The following is a 24,223-nucleotide window of genomic DNA, read 5'->3' on the forward strand; positions in this document are numbered from 1 at the left end:
AGCCACAGCTTCTCTGGGAATTCTATCCCAGCCCCTCCCCACCCTCACAGGGAACAATCCCTTCCCCATATCCCATTGATCCCTCTTTCAGCTTAAAGCCATTCCCTGTGCTCCTGTCCCTCCATCCCTTGTCCCCAGCCCCTCTCCAGCTCTCCTGGAGCCCCTTCAGGCCCTGAAGGGGCTCTGAGCTCTCCCTGGATCCTTCCCTTCTCCAGGTGAACATTCCCGGCTCTCCCAGCCTGGCTCCAGAGGGGCTCCAGCCTTTGGAGCAGCTCTGGGGCCTCCTGTGGATGCAGGGATAACGTTTAATAGCTCTGTAACCACGGAGCTGCAGTGTGGAATTATTTCCATGAGTCAAGCCCGTAATTGCCAGGTGGGTAATGCCAGCCTTGCAGTTATTCCCTGGTATTTCCTGATTTGTATCCCTGGAACTTATCACCATGGCACCAAATATTCGCTGGTTTGTGGATTCCCCGAAAAACCACAGGCAGGGAGCAGGGAGAGGCTCGGAAGTGCCAAGGAGCACCTCATGGAGGGCTTGGATGAACCTTGTGGTGCTGCTGGATGAAGGACCAGTGATGTCAGAATTTACAGAACGAGATTGGGGCTGGATTTTTGGAGCCTCCCCGTGCTGGGGACACTCTTGGAGGGTGCTCTGGGTCACCTACTCACATGGCACTGGGAATGTCACTCCTGGCATCCAGCACCAGATCCGGGACACAGTGCTCGTCCTCGTTGCAGCCATTCCAGAAGGGGACCTGAGGGGACAAGGAGAGCAGCTCGGTGACAATTCTCCCGGGGATAAATCTGCCCTGGTGCCCTGGCAGGCGGAACTTTGGGAGGCGGCACTGGGGATGTGGCATTTTGGGAGGTGACACCTGGGATGTGGCACCTCGGAGGTAGAACTTTGGGAGGCAGCACTTGGGGAGGTGACACTTTGGGAGGTGGAACTGGGGAGGTGGCATCGGGGAGGCAGCACTTGGGAGGTGGCATTTGGGGAGGTGACACTTTGGGAGGTGCCACCAGGGAGGTGACAGCTGCTACCTACAGAGACCCTGAGGGAGGTGGGCCACCCGTCGTCCAGCATGGGGCCATGCTCGGGGTGCTCCAGCTCGTAGTCGATGGAGAACGTCACCGGCTTCACGTAATCCGCCGAGTCCTGGGGCACAGGGAGAACTCTGAGAGGAGCCCGGGGCTGCCTGGGCTGGGGCAGCCCCTCAGGGTGTCCCCAAGGGTCACACATCTGTCCTGCAGCCCCAGCCCAGGGCTGGGATGCAACAGAAACCAGATCCCGTCTCCAAGGTTGCTCCGAGCCCCATCCACCCTGGCCTTGGATGCTTCCAGGGATCCAGCGGCAGCCACAGCTCCTCTGGGAATTCCATCCCAGCCAGGAATTCCTTTCCAATATCCCACCTAGCCCTGCCCTCTGGAAGCCCCTGGGAGCTCCCCCCATGCCTGCCCCACAGTGCAGAGGGATGCTCTGAAGGGACATGTTTTTTGGGCTAAATCACGAGCTCTAGCTCCATCTCCAGCCTCCGATTTCCCAAAAGTTCACGGCAGTTCAGCCGGGGCTTGGGGCTGGGCCAGTCTGGCAGCTCAGGCCTGCCTGGCTTCCACGAGATTCTCCTCATTCCCTGGGAATGTTTGGGTTTGGCCAGGTTTGTGCATCAGCTGTTCCCTGCGAGTGAGGGATCCTCCAGCTCTGCACCCTGGGGCGGGACCCTGCTGGGACACGGGGGGACACCACCAGGGACTGGCACTGGGACGGCTCCATTCCCTATGGAAAAACAACGAGCGTTCCTGATTTTGGAGCAGGAAAAGCAGCCTGACCCCGGGATGAGGAGCACACACCCTGCCCGAGGACAGGGCTGGTGGAACGGAGCACGTGGAAGCTGATGTCACTGCTTGGGGACCCGGCAGCTGCCACGCGCTGGCAGCTCCGTCCCCGACCACATCAAACCGGCGGGGAGGAATCCAGCGGGACGAATCCAGCGGGATGAGGCTCCTTCCCACTGAGGAATGCTGGAGAGAGCATCTCCCGCTCCACACTCACCAGGACGTGGAAGGGCAGGGTGTGGCAGAGCTCCTGCCCGGCGGGCAGCACCAGCGCCCGCGGTGCCGCCCTGCCGTCATCCAGGTGTGCCCGGGGCGAGTAGCGGCGCTCGTCGATGGTCGTGTTGTACCTGAGCCCTGCAAGGACAGGCCCAGCTCAGCCCTTGGGGGCCACACGCCCCAAACCCTGGGCAAAGAGTGGCCCCAGTGCCCATTCCCTGCTGAGGGAAATCCCTGGCAGTTCTGGGAAAAGCGTCCCCTCGACAAGTGAGGGGTTTTGGGAATGAATTATTGCAAGGCCCCTGTGTAAAATCTGTGCAGGCGTGGAATTGTTTGCCTCCTAAGTGTTCCTGTGCTGGTCTGGAGGAATTGGAGCTCACCCCAGATTTATGGAGATCCTTTGGTTCCCGCACTACTGTTGGAAAGCAACTGGAGATTCCCAACCAAGCAGGGATTTCAGAGAACCACAGAATCTCAGAATGGTTTGGGAAGGGACCATAAATCTCATCTCACTGCAGCCCCTGCCATGGCAGGGACACCTTCCACTGTCCCAGGGTGCTTCAAGTCCTGTTCAGCCTGGCCTGGGACATTTCAGGGGCAGCCACAGCTGCTCTGGGAACTCCAGTCCAGCCCCTGCCCACCCTCACAGGGAACAATTCCTTCCCAATTTCCCATCTGTCCCTCTTTCAGCCTAAAGCCATTCCCTGTGTCCTGTCCCTCCGTCCCTTGTCCCTCTCCAGTTCTCCTGGAGCTCCTTTAGGCCCTGGAAGGGGCTCTTAGGTTTCTCTGGATTCTCTTTTCCTGGCTGGACACCCTCAGCTCTCCCAGCCTGGCTCCAGAGCAGAGGGGCTCATCCAGTGGGTGACTCTTTATTTCCAGGGAAATAAAGGTAAAACCAAATAAATAAGGAAATCCCACTCAGATTTTATCCCACAGGGACAGCACCAGGGAGAAAAATGCTGGATTTGACAGCACAAAACAAAGCTCTTGCTCTGGGCAATGGGAGTTTTTCCTTGGCTTTGGATCCTGATTTTCCTTGGACGGTGTTTGCTGCTGGCTCACAGGGGCCGAGCTGCTATCGCTTCCCTGCTCTGCTGACTCCCGGGAATCCACCGGGGATCACTCGGGGTCACGGCTCCATCCAAGGGTTTAACGGGAGGGCTGGCCAGCTCCAGATTCCCTGGGATGTTGTGGAAAATGCACATCTGGCCAGCAGATGTGTCCCGCTGCTGCTGCGGGAGGCAGGAGGGATGGACGAGCCCTGCGGAATGCGGGCTGAGCTCGTCCCCTCCTGTCCCACTGGGGGGACATTCCCGTCACTTGGAGCGTGGAAAGGCAAATCCCAGGAGAGCTCAGCCCAGGGAGTAGGTGAGGGATGAGGTGGGATTTATCCTGGGGGTGTTTCTTTGGCAGAGCCACCATCAGAACCCGGAGGACTCAGCCGGGACTGGTGTCACTCCTGTTTGTCCCTAAGTGGCAAGCGGACACGTGAGCTCCTCCAGGCTCCTGGGGGCTTTCCTGCCACAGACACATTTCATGAAAAATCCTTTCCTTAGGATTTTTTCTCCTGAGAAGCTGAGAGGCCTCGGGAACAAAATGTAAACAATGGTTTTCTGCTGCTGTGGAATGCAACAGGTGGATCTGGGATTGGTCTGGTTGTTTCTAATTAATGGCCAATCACAGTCCAGCTGTCCGGACTGTCTCGGTCAGTCACAAGCCTTTGTTATTCATTCTATTTCTATTCTTAGCCAGCCTTCTGATGAAATCCTTTCTTCTATTCTTTTAGTATAGTTTTAATATAATATATATCATAAAATAATAAATCAAGCCTTCCGAAACACGGAGTCTCGTCTCTTCCCTCATCCTAAGACCCCTGCGAACACCACCACAGTTTCCATCCCAAAAGCTGGGTTTTCCATGGGGCTGGAGACCTGAGCAAGGCAGGAATTGGGATCCTTACCCACGCTGGCAGTCTGGAAGTGAGTGGAGAGGAAGAGGGCAGTGAAGCAGACGAAGGCCCTCATGCAGGTGGCCTCCTTCCCATTGCGCTTGCAGTCCTTGGTGAAGATGTTGATCTTGGGGGGCTCGAAGCGGAGGCTGGCGTTGATCTGGACCACGCTGCGGGACCTGAGGGGTGGGGAGAGGACGTGGGATGGGCTCTGGCTCGGGATGGGACATCCTGGAGTCTCCCACAGGCTCCAGGTTTGCCTTTTTCACTCCTTTTTCCTCCTTTTTGCAGAAGGTTGGGAAGAGCGAAGGTGCTCTCCAAGCAGAGCCCAGGGTGACCTATCTCGGGTGGGCACAGCCACCCTCCATCCCAACAGCTTCAAGGGACTCTCCAAACATTAATTAATTAATATTTGAAAATATTGCTCTAATTAAATCAGAGCAGAAGGAGCCTGGGCAAATCCCCACACATTAATTCGGAATTTCTAGAGAACTATGGATGAAACTCAATGGAGAACCAACTCCGGCATCTTTTTAGGGCCCGAGGGTATTGAGATCCCACAGCCCTGTTGGACAGGGGCTGGTTTTTCAGGAAAGATGGCTCGGATTGTTGTGAGACCAGTTTTTCCTGGGAAAAAATTTGTCGTGATTTGGGCAGAGGAGACTGGGAGAGGGCACCAAGGATCCCTGGCTCACCACAGCACCACGGCGTTCCCCAGCGAGCCCACGGCCAGGTCCACGAGCCCATCCTCATTCAGATCCAGCTGCCCGTGGATGCTGCACCCAAAATACATCAGGCCCGGAGCGAGGTCGGCGGCCGCGATCCGCTGGAAAGGAATGGGAGCACTCCAGGCTGGATTCCAGCAGGAGCATCCCTGCCTGCCAAGGGTTTGCCAGGCTGACTCTGCCTCGCCGCTGAAAATCCCCCGTTCCAAGAGAATCATGCTAAACATGGTTTTCCAGGGAGTTTCTCTTCGGAAAAAGAGAAAGCATTTGCTTCGAGAGCAATTTCTCTTTGGAGACACCATCCAAGGTTGCTACTGGCTTTACCCTGCATATTTAACATATATCAAAAGTGTAATAAATAGATAAATAAATAAAAATCTTAAAATTAATTAATCTATAGCAGTCCCTCGCAATGATTGCTAAACATTGCCTCTAATTTCAAGCCTTTTTCTCCACTATTCCATGGAACAATTCAGGTTGGAAAAGCCACCCAAGATTGCGGAGTCCAACCATCCCCTGGTGCTGCCAAGGCCACCACAAAATGTCCCCAAGTGCCACATCCACACATCTTAAATCCCAGCAGGGATGGGGTCTCTACCACTGCTGTCCCAGTGATTAAATTCCAACGTTTTGTCTTGGGTGCCTCAAGAGAGGGAATATCTGTCCGTAATAATTAACAATTAAATCCCAGTGTGGATTTGTCCTTAAAACAGGGACAAATTATATTTATTCCCACGAAAGACGAGGAAAACCAAGCACGGGGAAGCCCCACCTGCTTGTACTTCTTCAGGACGGTCTCCTGGAATCCCAGGAAAACGTAAATGGCTCCCTGGTGCTCGTCCTCCAGAGGGGCCCCGACCACCAGGTCGTTGTAGGAGTCCTGGTTGAGGTCGGGAACGGCGGCGATGCAGGAGCCGAAACGGGAATTCTGGTAACTCTGGAGGTCCACCAGGGCTCCGCTGGGAACGAAGAGGTTCTGCCAAGGAAAAGAAGGAAGGAAGACAATTCCCAAAGTGTCAGCAGCAAGGCTGGGAAGAGGAGACAGCCTCAAGCGAACAGTGAGATGATGTGGAAGGGATTCTCCAAGGAAGGAGGTGGGAGCATTCCCAGGGATGGGGGATTTTGGAGCACATCCCTGGGGAATGAGGAGCCCTGAGCCCCCCCTGAGCCAGCCCCACATCTGCTTTGTACCCTAAATAAATAATTCAATAGTAGTAGTAATAATAATAATAATAATAATTCCATATTAATAATACATTCCATAACAAATACAAATTCCATAATAATAAACATCCCATACTCATAATAAATGATATAATAAATACAAATTTCATTAATAATAACAATAACGATAATTATAATAATAGTTATTATTATTATTATTATTATTATTATCATTATCATTATTATCATTATTATTCCTCCATAAATAATAAAGTGCTTTGGGTGTAGGGATTCCATGCTCCAGGCGGGTTTTATTTTGCTTCACAATTCCAGCTGGGGGGAATTCCTCCTCCAGGGAAGCAACTTCCACAGGGAAGCACCTTTAGGCTCAGGAAGGGGCTCTGGGCTCTCCCTGGGAGGAGCAGGTTTGGAGGACGCCGTGTGGCTGGAGATGGTTTCTCCAGAGGGACACCCACACTTCCCACGTGGCAAGGATCCCGTTCTGCCCCTCCCTCGGGACCCCACCGGGGGCACAGCTGCCACGAGAGCACCCAGCTGTGCCAGCCGTGTCCCCACGAGGTCCCACTCACCCCGTGCAGGGCGTACACGTAGACCTTGCCCCTCTCCCTGCCCTCGCTGAAGAACATGGGCGCTCCCACCAGCAGCACGTCGGTGACGCCGTCGCCGTTCACGTCCAGGGAATTGATCTCACTGCCGTAGTAGGAGCCGATCTGGGGGAGACGGGACGGGGTGGGAATGGTGCCACCGTCCCCCTGGATCCACAGGGATCCACAGGGACATCCCAGCCCTGCCACGGCCACGCTGTGGATGCTGACACAACTGGCTGTCTTGGGCTGGAAATGGGAGGGTGGATTCTATCCCCATCTGTCAGAGCTGGGGCAGTTCTCTCCTGTCCATGGGGCAGTTTTCTTCATCTCTTCCACAACCAATCCTCCCTCCAGGAGATCTCTGCTGTTCACGGGCCATTAATTGTTAATCATCTGCTGTCCATGGCCACTGAGTGTCCCTGCAGGGCTGATCCAATTCCATCATCCCACTGGGAGAGGCTCTGCCCAGGGGAGGAGCCAAGCATTCCTACCTGGATCCAATGTGAGCCTGGCACAGCCCAGCAGCCTCTGCCCAGTGCATTGCCAGAGGAGCAGCTTTCTGCTGCCCTGCATTGCCAGAGGGAGCCCAGGCCCATCTCCAGCAGCCCTGGAGCTGCAGAGGAAAACTCCCCCCTTGTGCAGGATCCCTGCTCCAGCAGAGCCACAGCTGGCACTGCAGGAGGGCTGAGCCCCCATGGGATGGGGCTGTGCCACCCCCTGACACACAGGGGGCAGGGACTGCTCTCACTCTGGCAGTGGTTTGGTTTCTTTTTTGTACTATTGCATTTGTATTTTTAATTTTCCTAGTAAAGAACTGTTATTCCTACTCCCATATCTTTGCTTGAGAGCCCCTTAATTTCAAAATCACAGTAATTCAAAGGGAGTGGGTTTACATTTTCTATTTCAAGGGAGGCTCCTGCCCTCCTTAGCAGACACCTGCCCTTCCAAACCAGGGCACTGTCACATCCATGGCTGCGCAGCGCTGCCGAGCTGCTCCAGCTCGGGAAAAATCAAGGGAGAGGGTTGATTTTTTCCAGGGGGGGAAAGCCAGCACAGCATTCCTGGCTGGAATTACCTGCTCTCCCTTGAGGGCCTGGTGGATGGTGAGGTTCCTGTTGCTGTGCATGGTGAACAGGATGACCTTGCCCGTGTGGTTGAACCGCGGCGCTCCCGCCACGTAGATCCGCTCGTGCTTGGTGGAGACGACGGAGGAGACGGTGTAACCTGGAAAGGGACGGATGCGGAGCGAGAATTCCCTGCCTGCTCACGGGGTCTGCTTTCCATTAGCCCCCAGCTGCTGACACAGCTCTGGCCCCTTCCCAAAAAGGGAAGCTTTAAAAACCTGGATTTTTGCAAAGGTGAAATCACCCAGATGGACCCCAGTGCCCCCGAGCCGCCCGCTCCGGTGCTGCCACGGCCGGGGCTGTGCCGGGAGATTTGGCGCTGCCTGATTCCCACTTCCTGTGCAAATCTTTCCTTAATCGAAGGTCAGTCCAATTCCTGCAGTTCCCGGATTTCTGGGTGTTTTATTTCATGGCTCACATCAAGCTGGACAGACACTCGCGAGGTGCTGAGTGTTGGGAAGTTGCAGCTCCCGCTGCTCCAGGAACACCGGGCAGGAAAAGCTCTCCTGGTGCTTGATGTCAACATTCCCAGTCCAAGAAAAGCCATGAATCCATCAAAACCATTCCTCCTGATGGAAATAACCCTGCCTAAGCCAGTGACCCCGAACAATCCCTTTTTCCTACTGGGATCGCCCCCTGGGCTGCGGCACTTCCAAGGCTGCAGACGGGATTTTGTAGGAATATAAAGCTGGGGCTGCCAAATCCCAATTTTCAACCCCAAATTCAGGTTCCTGAACCTTCAGGCTCAGGTTTAAATTCCAATGAAATCCTTAGAAGTGGAACAGGGTGCCCAGAGAAGCTGTGGCTGCCCCATCCCTGGAATGTTCCAATCCCAGGCTGGATGGGGCATGGAGAAACCTGGGATAGGGGAAGGTGGAGTGGGATGAGCTTTAAGTTCCTTTCCAGCCCAAAGCATTCCAGAATTCTATGGAACTCAAAGTCTGGCCAACCATGAAACTGAATCACATTCCCTGGAATCAAATCCAGTTAAATTTTGAGTATCTTCAGGGATTTTGGACCCTTTTCCCTGCTCACCAGCCTTACCGGGGGTCCCTAAAAATGCCCCTCCTGGAGGGGGCATTCCTAAACCAACCACCAGCCCTGAGCCCCCCAGGCTGCTCCTCATCAGGATACACCAGCATTCCTTAATATTCCCGGATTTCTCACTCCAGGCAGCGGTAAAGAGAGCCCAGCTGAGCTCCCACAGGGATTCCCATGGGACACCCACAGCCATCCCAGCTCGGGGGACACTCTGCTGTCACCCCATGGATGAACCACGTGTCCCCATTCCCAGGGAAGAGCCTTGAGGTGCTGATCCCACAGAATCCCACCTCCCTCCCCGCCATGGGACAGCCCCACCTCCGAGGAGAGGCTGCATTTCTCAATCCAGGCCGATATTTTTATTCCAGAGCTCCAGTGGCTGCACATGGAATGGATTAACCCAGCAGGTATTTCCTGCCTAGGCATGAAATTCCATCAGTGCTTTGAAAGCACTCCAAGAAAAGCTGCGGATCGCCCGCCGGCTCGGCTGCTCCTGCATTCAAATCCCATTTGTGCCCCGCTCCGGGGTCGGAGCCGGGCTCTTCCCAGGTGAGGATGCTCCTGTGCTGCATCCCACAGCTCTCCCATGGGGAATACCCTGTGCTTCCTCTTTTTCAAGGATAAAAATCCCCAATTCCCCCTGCCTGCGGCTGCACAGCCTCGTTCAGCTTTCCCACCTAAATAGGCGCCGTGGTTCTTCAGCTCCTCTGGGAATTCCTGCAGGTAGGATTCCCGCAGAGGGATGACCTTCCCGCTGCTGGTCTCCTTCAGGACGGCTCCGTTCCAGTCGTAGGCTCCCACTGCTCCCAGCAGGATCCCGTCCTGTGGGAATACAGGAGTGCTTCGGTGGGAATTCTTCCCAAGTGGAGGCGATTCCACCCCTCTGATCCCGCACAGACCAAAAACACCTGGAATGCTGGAGGGTTTCAAAACTGCTGGAATGACATTTCCACCCTATTCCTGTTTTTCCAATGCGCTTTTTCTCCCCAGGAAATTCCCAAGAGCTTTTTCCATGGACACCCCAGCATGTCCTTCCCAAGAGGTCATGGCATCAGGAGGATCTGCTGCAGATCCTAAGGGATGCTGGGGTCTCCCAACACCTCCCTTTCCCATGGGATAATCCAGCAGCATTTCCTTATCCTCATGTTAGTGATTTAACTCTGTAATTAAAATAATTTGTCCCAAATCCCAATCTCCCACCTGGGAGCAGGGGGTGATAAACAGGACAAGGCAGGAGCAAAAAAAAAAAAAAAAAAATTCCCACATTTCCTCTCTTACTTCCACAACGTGGGATGAAAATCCAGTCTGGGACATTTCCAGTCCAAAGGAGATCTCGTTCTTGTTGGTTCCTTAAACAAAAAAAAAAAAGGGAATTTGTGTTTAATGGAGATTTTTGCTTTCCTGGAACAGCTCCGTGGCCTCCTCTGGAATTGCTCCAGCAGCTCCACATCCTCCTGATGATCCCATTTCTCCCTAAATCCTCCAATTCCACAACCTCGTGCTGTTAGGAGGTCTGGGAGCTCTGCTGGGGTGCAGGTTCTCCCCTTGCACAGCTGCAAGATCACCCAAAACTGGGGATTTGGAGGTTTTTGCTTCGTGATTCCAACTGGGGGAATTCCTCATCCAGGGCAACTTCCACAGGGAAGCGCCAGGCTGGACAGAGGAAACTGGAAAACTTGTGGGGAGTTTGTGAGCTGGTTTGAGCCAAAATCCCCCAAATTCAAGATGTTTCGTTCCCAGTGCGGGCCCTCCGTCTTCTGTTCCAATTGTTCATTCCAGGCTGCATTTTCCTCTGAAATTTGGATAAATTTAGTTTGGGAGAGCGACAAAGTTTTCACAAGAGCTGACATTTAAGACAGAAATATTTCCTGATATTTAATTTCAGCCAATAAAACCCGAAATCTCAGCATTATTCCCATAATCTCCTGATGTCTGGCACCCCAGGAAGCTCCTGTGTGTGGGTTTTCCTGTTTACAACCCTGGAATTTGATGGATGAGGGAGACACCGACTCCCAAATTCCCCCCATACCAAATCTCCAAGGTTTTCTATAAAAAGGAAAAATCGAAGCCACCGGAATTCCTCTGGCTGGAATGAGGTGTGTCCTTTGGAAATGGGATCTCTGCTCCTGATATCTGAGGGAAGCAACAGCTCCAAATAAAGGCATTTCCTCAAATCTGAAGATGCTCCAAGCAGGATTTTAGGCTCCGATATTGCGGAAGCCGCGTCCACATTCGGGGAAAAAAGGATCAGCAGCACATTCCCAGCTCTGGGAGGTGCCAGGGAGGAGCATCCCTCACCTTCCAGGCTGAAAATCCTTTCTCCCAGGGCATCCACGATGTCCTTGAGGGCCGCCTCGTCGGTGACGTTGAAGAAGTGTTTGTCATCGGGGTCGCTGGCGATGAATTTGATCTCGTTCAGAAAGGCCTCGGGGTTGATTCCTCTCCTGTTGTAATAACCCAAGACCTGGTTGGGAACAAAACGCGAGACTTCCATGGAATTAGAATTCCCGGGTGGTTTGGGCTGGGAGGGATCTTACAGCTCATCCCATTCCACAGGCAGGGAAGCCTTCCCCTATCCCAGGCCGCTCCAAGCCCTGTCCAACATTTCCAGGGATGGGGGCTCAGCAGCTCCTCTGGGCTGCTTTCCCAGGATGGATAAAACCATCCCAAAACCCTTTGGGCTGTCCACGTGGGAGGAGCCCCATCCTCGGATCTGACACCGCTTTGTGGGAACAAACAGAGGAACTGCTGGAATTCTCCCCGGCAGGACACTCCTCATGGAATCTGGGGTCCTGCCTGTCCCCTGGTCCTGGCACCAGCTCCAGCAGCTGAATCCCAAGCTGAGCATCCCAAGAGCAGCCACAGGGAGCTCTTGGAATGCTCCAGGAGCAGCGGGGATGGACAGGAGCTCTTGGAATGCTCCAGGAGCAGCAGAGATGGGCTGTACTACTGTCTTGGGATTCCTGGAGCACACAAGGACCTCTTGGAATGCTCCAGGAACAGCGGGGAAGTGCTGTCCCGGTGCTTTGGGATTCCTGGAGCACATAAGGAGCTACTGGAATGCTCCAGGAGCTGTGGGGATGGGCTGTCCCGGTTCTTTGGGATTCCTGGAGGACACAAGGACCTCTTGGAATGCTCCAGGAGCAGTGGGGATGGACAGGAGCTCCTGGAATGCTCCAGGAGCAGTGGGGATGGACAGGAGCTCCTGGAATGCTCCAGGAGCAGTGGGGATGGGCTGTCCCGCTGCTTTGGGACTCCTGGAGCACACAGGGAGCTCTTGGAATGCTCCAGGAGCAGTGGGGATGGGCTGTCCCGCTGCTTTGGGATTCCTGGAGCCCCGCCACGCTCTGCAGGCCTCCCAGCCCCCCGGAGCCCCGTCACTCACGGCCACCGCGTATCGGGTGACGTTGTCCCTCTCGCTGTCCTCGATCACCTTCTCCAGGTCTGGGCTGTCGTGGGACTCTCCATCTGTGATGACAATCATTACTCGCTTTGCCCCTTTCCGGCCACCTTTCCGAAACGCTTCCGAGCTGCAAGGGAAGAGATGCCCTGGGCTGCTCAGCCCCGCCAGCTCCGCGGTGGCTCCGCCGCCCCACCGAGCCCGTCCCTCGGGAGGTGCTTTGGGATGTGGACGGACTTCCCCACTTTTTTGCAGGAAAGGGGCCACAATTCAGCAAAATCAGGTGAGGGAATGGATCTTGAGTTGGCCAGCGGAGTTCTGGCCATGGCCTATGGGGCCTTTCCCTGCGAGGGAAAAGTTTCTTTGTCCCATTGTCCACCCCTGCCAGAATCCCGCAGTTTTGACAAAGCACGGCCCCAAATTCCAGCATATTTATGGAAAAAGGGACACTGAGCAGGGCTGGGGACTCCGTGTGACAAAAATCGTTCAGGACCTTGCTCAGATCTGGCCAGGTTCCCTCTAAAACTTTTCCAAGCTGCCCAGTGCAGTGCTGGAATCGCCATTCCTGCAGGGATTTCCAAACCACGTGGATGTGGTACTTGGGACATGGTCAGTGGTGGCCTTGGCAGCGCTGCATTTGATCTTTGACCTCTTTTCCTGCCTAGAATTCCATGATTCTCAGCAGGAATACTGCTTGGAAAAAGTGCAGGAGCAAGGATTTGTCCCTGGAAAGGGAGGAGGTGGATTTGTCCCTGAGCTTCTGGGGACTTTCCAGGGATTTCCAGGAGAGCTCCAGGTTCTGGGGCTGAATTTGGGGGCTGGGATCTCATTCCTGGGAGCCTCCAGGGAGAGGCCACAATTCCAGAGCCTGCCCCAGCTGCAAACGAGGACGGAACAATTTTGGGAAGCGCCACTCTCAAACCTTCCCCCAAATCGCATTTTCCTACAAACCCTGGCGATTCCCCCATTCTTGAGCAGCAAGGAAAACAAAGGGAGAGGCAAGGAGGGGGAAAAAACCCCTTGGGTTTGAAGGTTTTCCTGGGGGCGTGAGGGGTTTTACCGAGCGAACTCGATGCCGTAGGCGGTCCTGGTCTCGGTGCCCCCGCGCTGCTCGATGTGGCTGGCGGCCGCCACCACGTCCTGCACGGACCTGTAGTCGTTCAGATGGAACTCATGGACCACGTCCTCTCCGTACTGCACAACTCCCACCTGGGAACGACGGGAATGGCACCAAAAAGGCCGGCGGAACGAGGCCCTGTGCGCCGGCAGCCGCGGGGGTGAAATTCTCTACGCTCGCTTTTCTTTTTCCCGGAATTCCATCGCCCAGATTTCCCTCCGTGGGATCATTATCGATTCCCCAATTTTACGGCTCTCCCCCCTGCTCTGCTCCCGAGTTTTTGGGGTGATCCAGATGTGCTGCACTGCGCTGTCCCAGTTTGGACCCACAGCATCGCCAGGTGGGACCAAACTGGGTTATTTGGGAAAATCTGGGATGCTCCTGCTGAAATTCCTGCCTAAATCAACGCATGGTTACTCGGAGCATGGAGAGCTCCTTTCCGTGGGGTTTAATCCTCCCTGTTCCCATTGGGATGTGGGATCCCTCCATAGCTCACTTAGGGACATTAATGGGAGCGGTTTCTTCCCATGGGATGAGTAAAAAATCCAATATTTTGACAGATTCCAGCAGCTTGACAGAAAAGGGACACTGGGAATGGCCCTGGGATGACACAAACGGTTCAGGGCCTCACCTGGATCTGTCCAGGACCGATGTAAAACTTTTTCAGGATATTTATCAGGAAGTGCTGGACTTCAACCCACGGATAAATGCTGTTGGATCCATCCAGAACGATGATGATGTCCATGTAGGTCTGGCATCCTGTGGAAAATCCAGGGATTTGTTAAAAGTCCTCTTGTAAAGGGGCAGATTTATGGCTTCACTTCCAGCCAGGTACTTCCTCTTAGGATTTTTTGGGGAACAAAAAAAATTTGATTTCAATTGTTTGGGAAAGAACTTTGGACTCCAGCAAGGTGGGGAGAAGCCACAGGAATCCTCTCTGCTGTGAAAAGATGGGATCGCTTCCTAGGAATAACACTCAGCGGCATCATTTGGGATTCAGCTTTGGAATTTGATCCCGTTTAATACCATTCCACACTTCAAAGAGGAGCAGGGTCCGGCTCCGCTCCTCCCGCAGAGCCGTTCCTGATCCCTGAGTCATTCCCAGCCCTGCCATGGAAAGCAAGGCGGGCATTTCCTCCCTTCCCCATGAAATCCTCGGCAGCCAAAAACCCCGGAGGGGACCCCAGGGCTCGGCTCTGCAGCCGGAGCAGGAAGGATTTAAGGATTTTTTTCCAGTGGGGAAAATTGCTCAGGATCGTCACAGTCTTGCTGATGTTTTACAGCATTCCTTGGTGATCCCGGATTTCAGAGATTTATTGGCTGCTCTTTCGCCCTACAATTTTTAATGGATGAAAGAATCCATGGATTGGAGTTACTCATGGATCACTGGGATCTTCTGCGTGCCTCCATCCCATCCCAGGAATCAGGGAGAGGAGATGACCCTGCATCCATTAAATAAACACTTCCTAAAACTCCCTAAAATCTCAATTATCCTTTGCAGCGAGGGCTGGAACATAACAAGGGAAGAGACACTGGGAATTTGATGATGCCTTTACTGCCTTGATCCCGAAAATCCCATTTTTCCAAGCCCCTCTTTATGCCCTGGGAATTTGGTGGTGGGTTCTGCCTTTCCTGCCTTGATCCTCCCAAATCCCATTTTTACCAGCCCACCTGCCCTGGGAATTAACCTACACCGGAGGGGTTCTGGAGTTGGGGAATCACATCCCATGGGATGAGGAGCTCCCAGGAGCAGGACAGATTTCTGGGAATCCTTCCCATCTCCAGGAAAGGCAGGAAACCTCAGTTCAACCCTCCAAAACAAAACCCCAGCTCCAAGTTCCCAAATTCCAACACGTTTAACTCCTGGTCAATGAGGGCTTTGTTTTGTGAGGCCAAAATGGGATTGGAGATGGGATTGGAGCTGAGATTGGAACAGGGACTGAAGCAGGGATGGGAGCTGGGATGGGAGCAGGGATGGAGCAGGGATGGGAGCTGGGATGGGAGCTGGGATCTCGGTCCTCACTCTGCAGAGCTGGAGCCACGGTTCTGGAGAAGCGGAAGTTGGAGTTGACGCGGGAGCACATTCCCGTGGTGTAGTAGGAGCTGCCACACTCGTGGGACCACAGGGGGCTGCAGGCCTAAAAAATGGTAAAAAAATCAGGATTTGGTTCAAAGGATCCCTTTTCTGTGGATGTGCTTTATTTTAATTTATTTTTTTTTCCCACTCGATTTAATTTAAATTCCATTCAATCCTATTTTAATACATTACATTTGATTGCATTTCATTTTATCCATAAATTCCTCTAAACCTCCCTACATTCCACCAAAAAAAAAAAAACAAACCCCACCGAGAGGAGCCCCCCGACACCTCCCCGTCCCGCCCCGCGTTCCCGGCGCGCATTCCCAGGCTCCCAGCCCGCGTTCCCCCCGGGAATGCTGCTCACCAGGAAGCTGCTGTCCCTGGGGTTGGTGGCCAGGCTCAGGCCCAGGCGCATGTTGTCCTTGCGCTCCGACACGTTGGACAGCGTCACCCGCCCTTGGGAGAGAGGCCGGCGTCAGGGACGTGCCCCGGGAAAGCCGGGAGCGTCCCCCCGGAATCTCCGCAGCCACCGGGAATTTGCGCACCGGAGAGGAATCTCTGCCGGTGTGAACTCCAGGTTTTGGTGATTTTTTTTTTTTGAAAAAATTTGGGGAAAAAAAAAACCGGCATCACCCATCCTTGGGAGAGAGGCTGGGATCAGGGACGTTCCCAGGAAATCCCAAATGCCCCCTGGAATCTCTGGAGGTACTGGGAATTGTGTGCTGGAGAAGAACCTTCACTCCAGGTTTTGGGGATTTTTGGAAGGTGAGAAAAAAGTTGGAAAAATTGGGTTTTTTTCCTGGATGAACAACCAAGGAAGGAAAACTGTTTTGGGAACGAGGCTGGGAGCTGGAGAGGAGGAAATCCCTTGGAGGGCTCAGCTCCTCATCCTGGATTCCCAGGGAATCCCTGTTTTTTCCCATGGCACAGCCCAGAAATTGGGAACAGCCCCCAGGGCAGCCCTGTCAATCCCAAATGGGATTGGTCACTTGAGCTGTGTCCCAAATCCTGGTCCAACTGTTCCTCTGGAAAACACAGCTCCCCGTGAGCCAGAGCTCCTCCTTGGGGAAGCAAACTGGGAATAATGGAATAATTTGGGAATTTAAAGCCCACCCACTGCCACCTTCCACCATCCCAGGGCGCTCCAAGCTCCATCCAGCCCGGCCTTGGACACCTCCAGGGATCCAGGGGCTTCTCTGGGAGTTCCACCTTCCCAGGGAGGAATCCCTTCCCAATATCCCGTTTTCCAGGGATAATTTGGGATGTCAGGGACTGGAACGCCGTACCCAGGTTGAGCTTGGTGCAGTTTCCGTGGTTGTCACTCAGCACTGGACACTTGTAGACGTCTCCGGTTTTCTGCTGCCCGTTGGATTCGTACGGAGCTCCCACCACCAGCCTGCGGAAAACACGGATCTGTCAGCACCGGGACAATGGGAATTCCCTGGGAAAAATCCCCTCAGCCACAATTCCCGGGTTTGGGAGTGGCAGGAGCGGGCCACAGTCTCAGTGGGAGAAAGCTTCTCCTTCTCTTCCCGCTGGAAAGAGGAAAAAAAAGCTGGGAATGTGACTCTGCCACTTGGAATTGTGGGATTCATTCCCATCAGCCACAAGGAACGGATTCCTGGAGGGGAGGGAGGGATCCAAACCCATCTGGAAGCGCAGGGAGGAGAGGGGAAGCAGCTCCAGGGTGGCACCAAATCCCTCAGGATCATTGTGGATGGTCCCTTGGATGGTCCCACTGCCTATGGAGGAGCTTTTCCACAGGGTCATGGAATGGTTTGGGATGGAAGGGACCTTAAGGATCATCTCATCCCAACCCCCTCCATGGATATGGGGACACCTCCCACGTCATTCCCAGAGTGTCTCCAGGACGTGGATATGGATGCAGGATTCCAGCAGAACCAGAAGGAATAACCAGGAGCTGGTGGAGCGCTTCCAGCAAATCCCACTGGGATCCACAAAGAATTTTTCCCTGGAAAATCCTGGAAAAGGGAATTTTCTCTGAGCTGGGATTGTTACGAACTCTGGGAGATGAACATTGGGATCTCCAGTGGAGGGAAGGAATTTTCCCCAGGGAAACCCTGGAAAAGGGAATTTACCCCCAGCTGGGGGTAAATTTGGGAATTTTCCTGCTCTCTAAAAGAAGGGAGCTGCTAAATTCCACTCCCCAGCAAGGACACCGACTTCCAGCTGAGATATTTTTGGGACATCCAAACATTTTTCCCACTTTTTCTTGACCACAGCATTCCAACCCAGCAACCCAGAAGCAGGAAGAGCGCAGGGCCTAAGGAATCCATCCCTTCTTTCCAGGCTATCCCAAAAATCCTTGGCACCGCGAGCTGCTGGCAACTCCCACTCCCAAAATAAATGGGATTTTTTTAAATTTAATTTTTAGCTTCCCAAAAATCCTATGGATGCAGCCGTCCCAGTCTGGATCTCCAGATAAACAGGAGCTCTTTTGTTCCACAGGGCCCTTCCCAGCAGCTGGAAAAGCCACCGGCACAGATGTTCCCTGTTAGACCAGGAATTGTCATTCCTTAAAAATGCTGCTGCTCCAAGGACAAACATCCCATTCTTTTATCCCAAACCGGAATCGCTCACCCAAGGAAAAGCTCCTGAATCCAAGGATTCTCATGGAAACGCTTCCTGAATTACGGCTTAATGTGGGAATTCACCACGGGAAAATCATCTCCAGCTGGAGCTGCTCTCAACAGCATCCAGGAAAATCTGGGATTTTTCAGGAATTTGCTCGTTTTCCCAAGGCTCTCCCACACTCTCGTTTGGTGAAGAGGGAAAAGGTGGAAGATCAGGAAGGGGAATGGCAAATCCTTGAGGATGAGGAGGAATAAAGGTGGAGGCTCTGTGGAAAACGAGGATCTCCTGGTGTAATTCCCAAAGAATTTCAGACACATGGAATTTCACGAACTTCTGGGAGCAGCTCCAGCTTGATGTGCCCCCCATCCTGCAGGGAATCCTCTCAGAGACTTTTCCATGAATTAATATTCCCATATCAATATGATCACACCACCCAACAATCAATATTCCCCAAAAACCAGTGGCTCTGGGGTCGGATCATCCCTTTGGGATGACGAGGCAGACCCAAAGGAAACCCAAACATTCCCAGATTTTGCCATGAATGAGGAGCGGCTGCAGAGCTCCCAAAGCCGGAATTCTTGTCTCCCAAAAAACAATGGAATTGTTTTCCCTTTTTGGTTAAATGGGAATGATTCATCAGCTGGAGCTGTCAAATCCTCATGGAAACTTGGCAGCTCGGGAAAAAGGCTTTTCCAGCTGTTTGGAAGGTGTTTTTAGGGATGCTGCTCCACTCTTCCTTCACTTGGAAACTTGGGCTAGAAATCCTGGATTTTTCCTTCCAAAAATACAAAAAAAAAAAAAAAAATCAGGGATTTGGGATGGGTTATCCCAAATTCCCAAAAATACCCAAATAATCCAGCTCATCCCAAGGAAACCGGAGCATCTTGCCATAGAAGGGAGACATTCCTGGGTTTTTTCAAGCTTTCCCCCTCCAGGCATCCTGGGATCATCCCAAATCTCCCGATTTTTCCCTGGATTCCCAAGAGGGAAGCGGCTCCTGCATCACAACTTGGCCAAAAAATGAGGCTTTGAAAGAAAATCAGAACCAAACAATTCCTGCCTCGCCTCCCTCTCCCTTCCCTGCTCCCGGAGAAAACAAAGGGAAAAAAAACCCAACAGGGATTAAGTGGGAAAAGCTCTCACTGCTCCAAGCTGTCTGAGGATGGATTTTTGACTTTCATCCCCAAGAAAATAAGGAGAGGAAAAGCAGGAATAGCCCAGGATATTGCTCTCCAAGCAAAGCCCAACGCTGGGTCCTGATTCCCAATTTCCCGGCCAGGCTGGGAATGGGATGTGCCCATGCTTGCAGACCGGGGAAGGCTCCAAACCAGCAAAATCCAGGAATTCTGGAATGGTTTGGGTGGGAAAAACCTTAAAGCTCATCCCATTCCACCCCTGAGCTCCAGGCCCTGGTCCTGGACAATCCCGGCCCGAGCGAAGGGAAAAGGAGGAGGGGGGGAAAAAAAAAGAGGGAAAAATCTTCTGGCTGGATTGAAAGCCAGAATTGTGCTGATCTGGAAAAACACTTCCAGGGGTTTCTGTTTTCCAGCTCCTGCCAGAGGTTTTCTTGGCTGGAGTTCTCCCCTGGCTTGGCCGCCGCCGGAGCGCTTGGAATATTTTGGTGGAAGCGCAGAGAATTCCATAATGTCTGCTCCCAGCTCCCCCCCCCACCCTAGGATGCAGGATCTGTGGCAACCCACCCCATTCCCTGTTTTTTGGGGGGATGCTCCCTCTTTTGGGCCTCGTTTTCGAGAAAATCATGGAATGGTTCGGGTCATTCCAGCCCCACTTCCAGAGGCTGCTCCGAGCTGGATTTGAACATTCCAGGGATGTTCAAACGGCAAAAAAAAAAATCTGGGAATCAACAGCGGTTCTGAAGGAGAAAGATTTGTTTGGGGTGGAAGTGGGAGACTGGGAAAAGTCACCTGGGAAATTCCCAGTTTTCTTGGGAATCTCCAGAGGAGGGAAGCAGGAGATGGCACAGGACCCTGTGGATACAGATCCCAGAGTGGCTCCATGGAAAATTCTGGCTGAGCCAAAAACATGGAGAGGCCTCGCCTGGAAACATCTCCTTAACATCCAAAAAAACTGAGGAAAAAACACTCGGAAAAACAGGAATGTGGCATTCCTGCTGCCCACGGTATTCCAGAGTTCCTTGTGCTGCCTTTGCTCCCGTTCTCCGCTGTTTCCTGGGATTTGGGTCTGGATTTGTCACCACTGCCTGTCCCCGTCGTGTCCGTGCCCCTCTCCGGGATTCCTTGGAAAAGGAACTTTGGGATGCTCCCAGAGAGGAGTTTTGGGATCAGAACTTCCCTTTGGATAAGTGGGAATATGAGATTGGGATAGGGAAAGCTCCCCAGGAGCATCCAGCATCCCAAAAATTCCAGGAATCGGGCTCCAAGTGTGCCACTCCAGCATTCCTTGGAAAAGGAGCTCTGGGATGCTCCCAGCGACAGCTCCTGGAATGTTGGGAAGCAGCCCGGACAAACCCTTGGAAGGGGGAGACGAAAGATGAAGGGAATTTTTTTTCCCTTTTTTCCCTGCTCTTGAACCTCCAGGAAGATTCTTCCCAAAACTCCATGAGATTCCAGGCTGTGTTGGCCCCAAGCATCCAGGAGCTCCCACTCCCATGAGAGCTTCCAGGTTTTAAGGGATACACATCCCATTTGTGGGAATTCTGTTCATTATTCCCAAAGAAATCCATCCACGGTGTCCAACCTGCCGGGATATGGGATTCAAACCCTCCAAAGCCCTTCCCATCCTCCCAGGAATTCCTTCTCCTTATCCCAAAATTCCTCCCAGGCCATTTTGTCCCAGCAGCACAGGGAGTTCCCATTTTTCCCAAAAACCCCCAGTTTGGACGCTGGGAATGCTCTGATCCCATAATTCCAGGTCCCCCTTTCCCTGCCTGCTCCAGGAGCGGGAAGCCGCCATTCCATGGAGCTCCGGTGGTTTTTGGGATGAATTCCAGGCACCTGTTGTCATCTTTTCCATCCCCACTTGGAGAAGGCACCTCCAGCTCCAGAGAAAAGCTGGAAAAAGCGTGGAAAAGGAGGTCTGGAAACCCCTCGCTGCTCCGGAAAATGCCGGAGCAAAATCAAATCCCACATGGATGAGCTTTTCCAGCCTTAAATGTCCAAGTGGAATTTTTTTCCCCCCCCCCAGAGTTTAATAACCCCAAATTTTTCCTCATGGATTTTCCGTTCTCTGGGATGCGCTTCCATGAGTCTGGGTGGTTCCTTGAAAAGTCTGGAAAAAGGGGAAAATTCCCGACTTCCAAAAATACCTGGAAAATCCAATCTGTTTGGAGCCACTCCAATCTTCCTTTAGAAATATATGGAAAAAAAACATAAACACAAAATTCTTGGAATCCGCTCCCAAACAATTCCCGGCGGCCAAGAGCAGCATTAAAAGGCTCAGACTGAGGGAGAGGTGCCAAAATCCTCGGATTCCGCGCTTGGAATTTGGCAGCTGGATCCCGGCACATCCATGGCCGGGATTCTGGAGAGAACCTCGGAGTTTCTGCTGCATTCCAGGGGATTCTGTGGAATCCTTTGGGATGGGATTGGAAGATGCTCGGCAGGGATTGGGCTTTCGGGACATTCCCTTTCCTTCCGTGTCCTGCCAGCTCCTGGAATTATCCTGAACCTGGAATTGTCCAGCTCCTGGAATTCGGATCCAGCTCCCTCCGCACATCCGTGGTTTTTATTCCAGAGGTTTCTGGTTGCTCCCAGATTTCTCCATCTTTCAGCTGCTCTTTCCATTTTTCCCTTGGAATTTTTTCCCCGCTCCACTGCAGATTCCAGCAGTGCCGTCCTGAGTTTTTGTGTCTGCGTCCATCCATAGGATCCCGCTGGAAAAATTCCACTTTTCCAAGCAGAGGGACCAACAGGAGGAAAAACTAGAGGTGGATCCTGTGGATGTTGGCAGGAAAAGTTGGGAAAAGAAGCCAGGGATGGTCTTTGGTCCTGCTTGGGAAAGCAGGAAAAAATTCCCAGTTTCCAGGGAATTCAGCCCTTGGCCACCCCACCAGTGGTGGTAGCATGGAAAAACGGGATAAGAGATCCCAAAATCCCGGAAATTGCAGCCCCTCAGCTAGGGATGGAGCTAAAACAGCTCCTATGGATACAACCGGGATGAGAATATTCCCAAAATTGGGATTTTCCAGCCACTTCCCTCAGAATCCCAGCAAACACTGAACTCCCAACTTCCTTCCCAAGGCATCAGCCCTTCCACAGGATGCGCAATTCCAATGGGAAAAACTCCCAGTCCTGGTGGGAAGCAGGGCTGGGAGTCATGGAAAGAGAGACCCCCCGCTTCCCAAAATTCCATGGAATGGGAATCTCAGGCTCAGGGTACGGGAGGGTTTTCCAAAGGTGGCAAAGGCTGGATTCTGGAATTCCAGGGGAATCCATTGCATTAATTATGGGATTAAGTCTGCATTCATCCACTTGGGGGGAAGATCCTGAATTCCAGGGAATTCCATGGGCTTTGGAGCGCCCGGATGTGCTCCTGGAATGCACCAAAGGTCTCTGCCAACACCTGGGTGGGATCCCCTGGGATTCATCCCTCTGGGATCAGCCTTGGATTCATCCCTGGGATCCCCATGGGATCTGCCCTGGATTCATCCTTGAGATTCCACTGGGATCAGCCCCAGGATCGGCCCTGGATTCATCCTTGGGATCAGCCAAACCCACTCCAAAATCCCAGACCTGAGCCAATCCCAGGCTCATCCCACATTCCCGATGGATCAATTCTCCAGGCCCCGGCCCCTCCATGCAAAACTGTAACAACTGAGATGGCCTGGGCCCAAATTCCAGACAGGATTCCAGCCCTGGGGGGCTCCAAGGAATCGTGATCCAGCCAGGACATCCCCTCCACACCCACCCTTCCCAAATTCCCAATATTCCCTTGTCCCACCGAAAATTCCTCTTTTTTTTTTAGGGAAAACCTTTCCTCCGTTCAGCACCTCCAGGAGCAACCTCATCCTGGCCCAGCAATTCCTGGGAATTCTGGAGGAGATTTGGGGTGGGTCGGTGTAATTCTCAAGGAAATTCCCGCTGGAATTCCCAGTTTTCCAGAGCCCACTCACCATTTCTTCCCGCCGATGTCGTGCTGCTGCACCGTGTATCCAAAAAAAGATTCCCTGGATCCCGCGATGATCTGGGGCCTCTTGGTGTCGATGTTGAAGGAATTCCCAAATCCTGGGGAGGGGAAAAAAAAAGGGAAGGATCCGTCAGCCAAAAGAGCTGGAAAACACCAATCGCACACGGACGAACTTGGAATTCCGAAATCTCGGAAAGGTTCCAGGCATGGAATTATTCCAATCCCAGACCCCACTCCGGGTGCTCCTGCTTGGGGCTGGATTCGACAATTCCAGAGGCGCTTCCGACCCATCCCGTCTGGGAAAGCTGCTCCCGAATTTTTGAAGGTGCTGCAGGAGCAGGGATGGGCTGATCCCGTTCCCATCCCAGCCAGGATGGGAATTCCAAAGCGTTCCAGCCCCACCTCATCTGCAGCATCCCAAAATTCCGCTCTCCATCCTGGAGCTCCAAGAGAATATCCAGCCCTTGGGATGGAGCTCAGAGCTCATTCAGGATTCAGAATTCTGGGAATTCAGCCCATTCCCAGCCCTCAACAGCTCATGCCGGGAATTCCCTGGAGCCAGGATGGGAAGGGGAAGGAGGAAGGAGCTCCCCCCTCTGGATTCCATGGGTTCGGCCACTTCCACGGGGATCGTGGGATGGGATCCATGGAAAAGGGATCCCAGCCACTCCCGAGGGTTTTCCCAAGGATCCAAAGCTGGGATTTCCCATTCCCTGTGGGAGCAGGAGCTGAGGAGAGGCAGCTCCGGAGGGGGACATCCCTAAGGATGGAATTTCAGCTGGGACAGGGCGATTTTTGGGATTGGTCCTTTCCCTCTGGAAAATGCTGCTTCCCACAGAAGAGCGGGATCAGGATCCACGGCATCCCGATCCTGGGATCCTGGTGCTCACAGGGGACAAATTCCAGAGAAATTTCCTGTACCTGGAGCAAAATCTGGGGAATTTTCTGGCAGCTCCTCCCTGTGCCTGGAGCCAAATCCAGGTGGGAAATTGGGAAATCAGGAATTCCCCCAGGAGTGGGAATCTTGGGAATGCTGGAGATGCTATCCATGGGAACAGAGGGATATGGCCCAAATTCCAGGCTGGAGGAGCGGGATGGACACGGATAACCAGGATATCCCAGACTGGATTCCCTGAATCCTGCTGGATGCTTCATTCCAAGAAAAACCTTGGAATCCTCCTCCAGGACAGGGGACAGGATGCTCAGTTTGGAATTTCTCGGGATATAAAGGTGCTGTGGGCAGGAAAATTTGGCACTGCTGCT

At 53.1% G+C, this 24,223-nt stretch overlaps 1 protein-coding gene across 2 annotated transcripts in view; it reads right to left on the bottom strand.

The window, feature by feature from the left end:
• The window catches only part of ITGA11 (integrin subunit alpha 11), a 38,991-nt gene that overhangs the window by 10,031 nt on the left and 4,737 nt on the right, over positions 1-24,223 (bottom strand). The window contains exons 2-19 of one of the 2 annotated variants that reach the window (XM_036389975.2): positions 22,947-23,058; positions 16,546-16,655; positions 15,624-15,715; positions 15,203-15,317; positions 13,811-13,938; positions 13,123-13,271; positions 12,048-12,192; positions 10,961-11,126; positions 9,941-10,011; positions 9,340-9,484; positions 7,573-7,721; positions 6,480-6,620; positions 5,498-5,701; positions 4,696-4,826; positions 4,013-4,179; positions 2,054-2,190; positions 1,049-1,159; positions 673-758 (exon numbers count right to left, since the gene is read on the bottom strand). In XM_036389975.2, the coding sequence (XP_036245868.1) occupies positions 673-758; positions 1,049-1,159; positions 2,054-2,190; positions 4,013-4,179; positions 4,696-4,826; positions 5,498-5,701; positions 6,480-6,620; positions 7,573-7,721; positions 9,340-9,484; positions 9,941-10,011; positions 10,961-11,126; positions 12,048-12,192; positions 13,123-13,271; positions 13,811-13,938; positions 15,203-15,317; positions 15,624-15,715; positions 16,546-16,655; positions 22,947-23,058 (2,359 nt within the window). Of the gene's footprint in view, positions 1-672; positions 759-1,048; positions 1,160-2,053; positions 2,191-4,012; positions 4,180-4,695; positions 4,827-5,497; positions 5,702-6,479; positions 6,621-7,572; positions 7,722-9,339; positions 9,485-9,940; positions 10,012-10,960; positions 11,127-12,047; positions 12,193-13,122; positions 13,272-13,810; positions 13,939-15,202; positions 15,318-15,623; positions 15,716-16,545; positions 16,656-22,946; positions 24,146-24,223 lie in introns of those variants that run through there. The other variant, XM_036389974.1, reaches the window with a different exon arrangement.

Source organism: Molothrus ater, chromosome 13 (genome assembly GCF_012460135.2).
Source record: "Molothrus ater isolate BHLD 08-10-18 breed brown headed cowbird chromosome 13, BPBGC_Mater_1.1, whole genome shotgun sequence".
Classification (NCBI taxonomy): Eukaryota; Metazoa; Chordata; class Aves; order Passeriformes; family Icteridae; genus Molothrus; species Molothrus ater.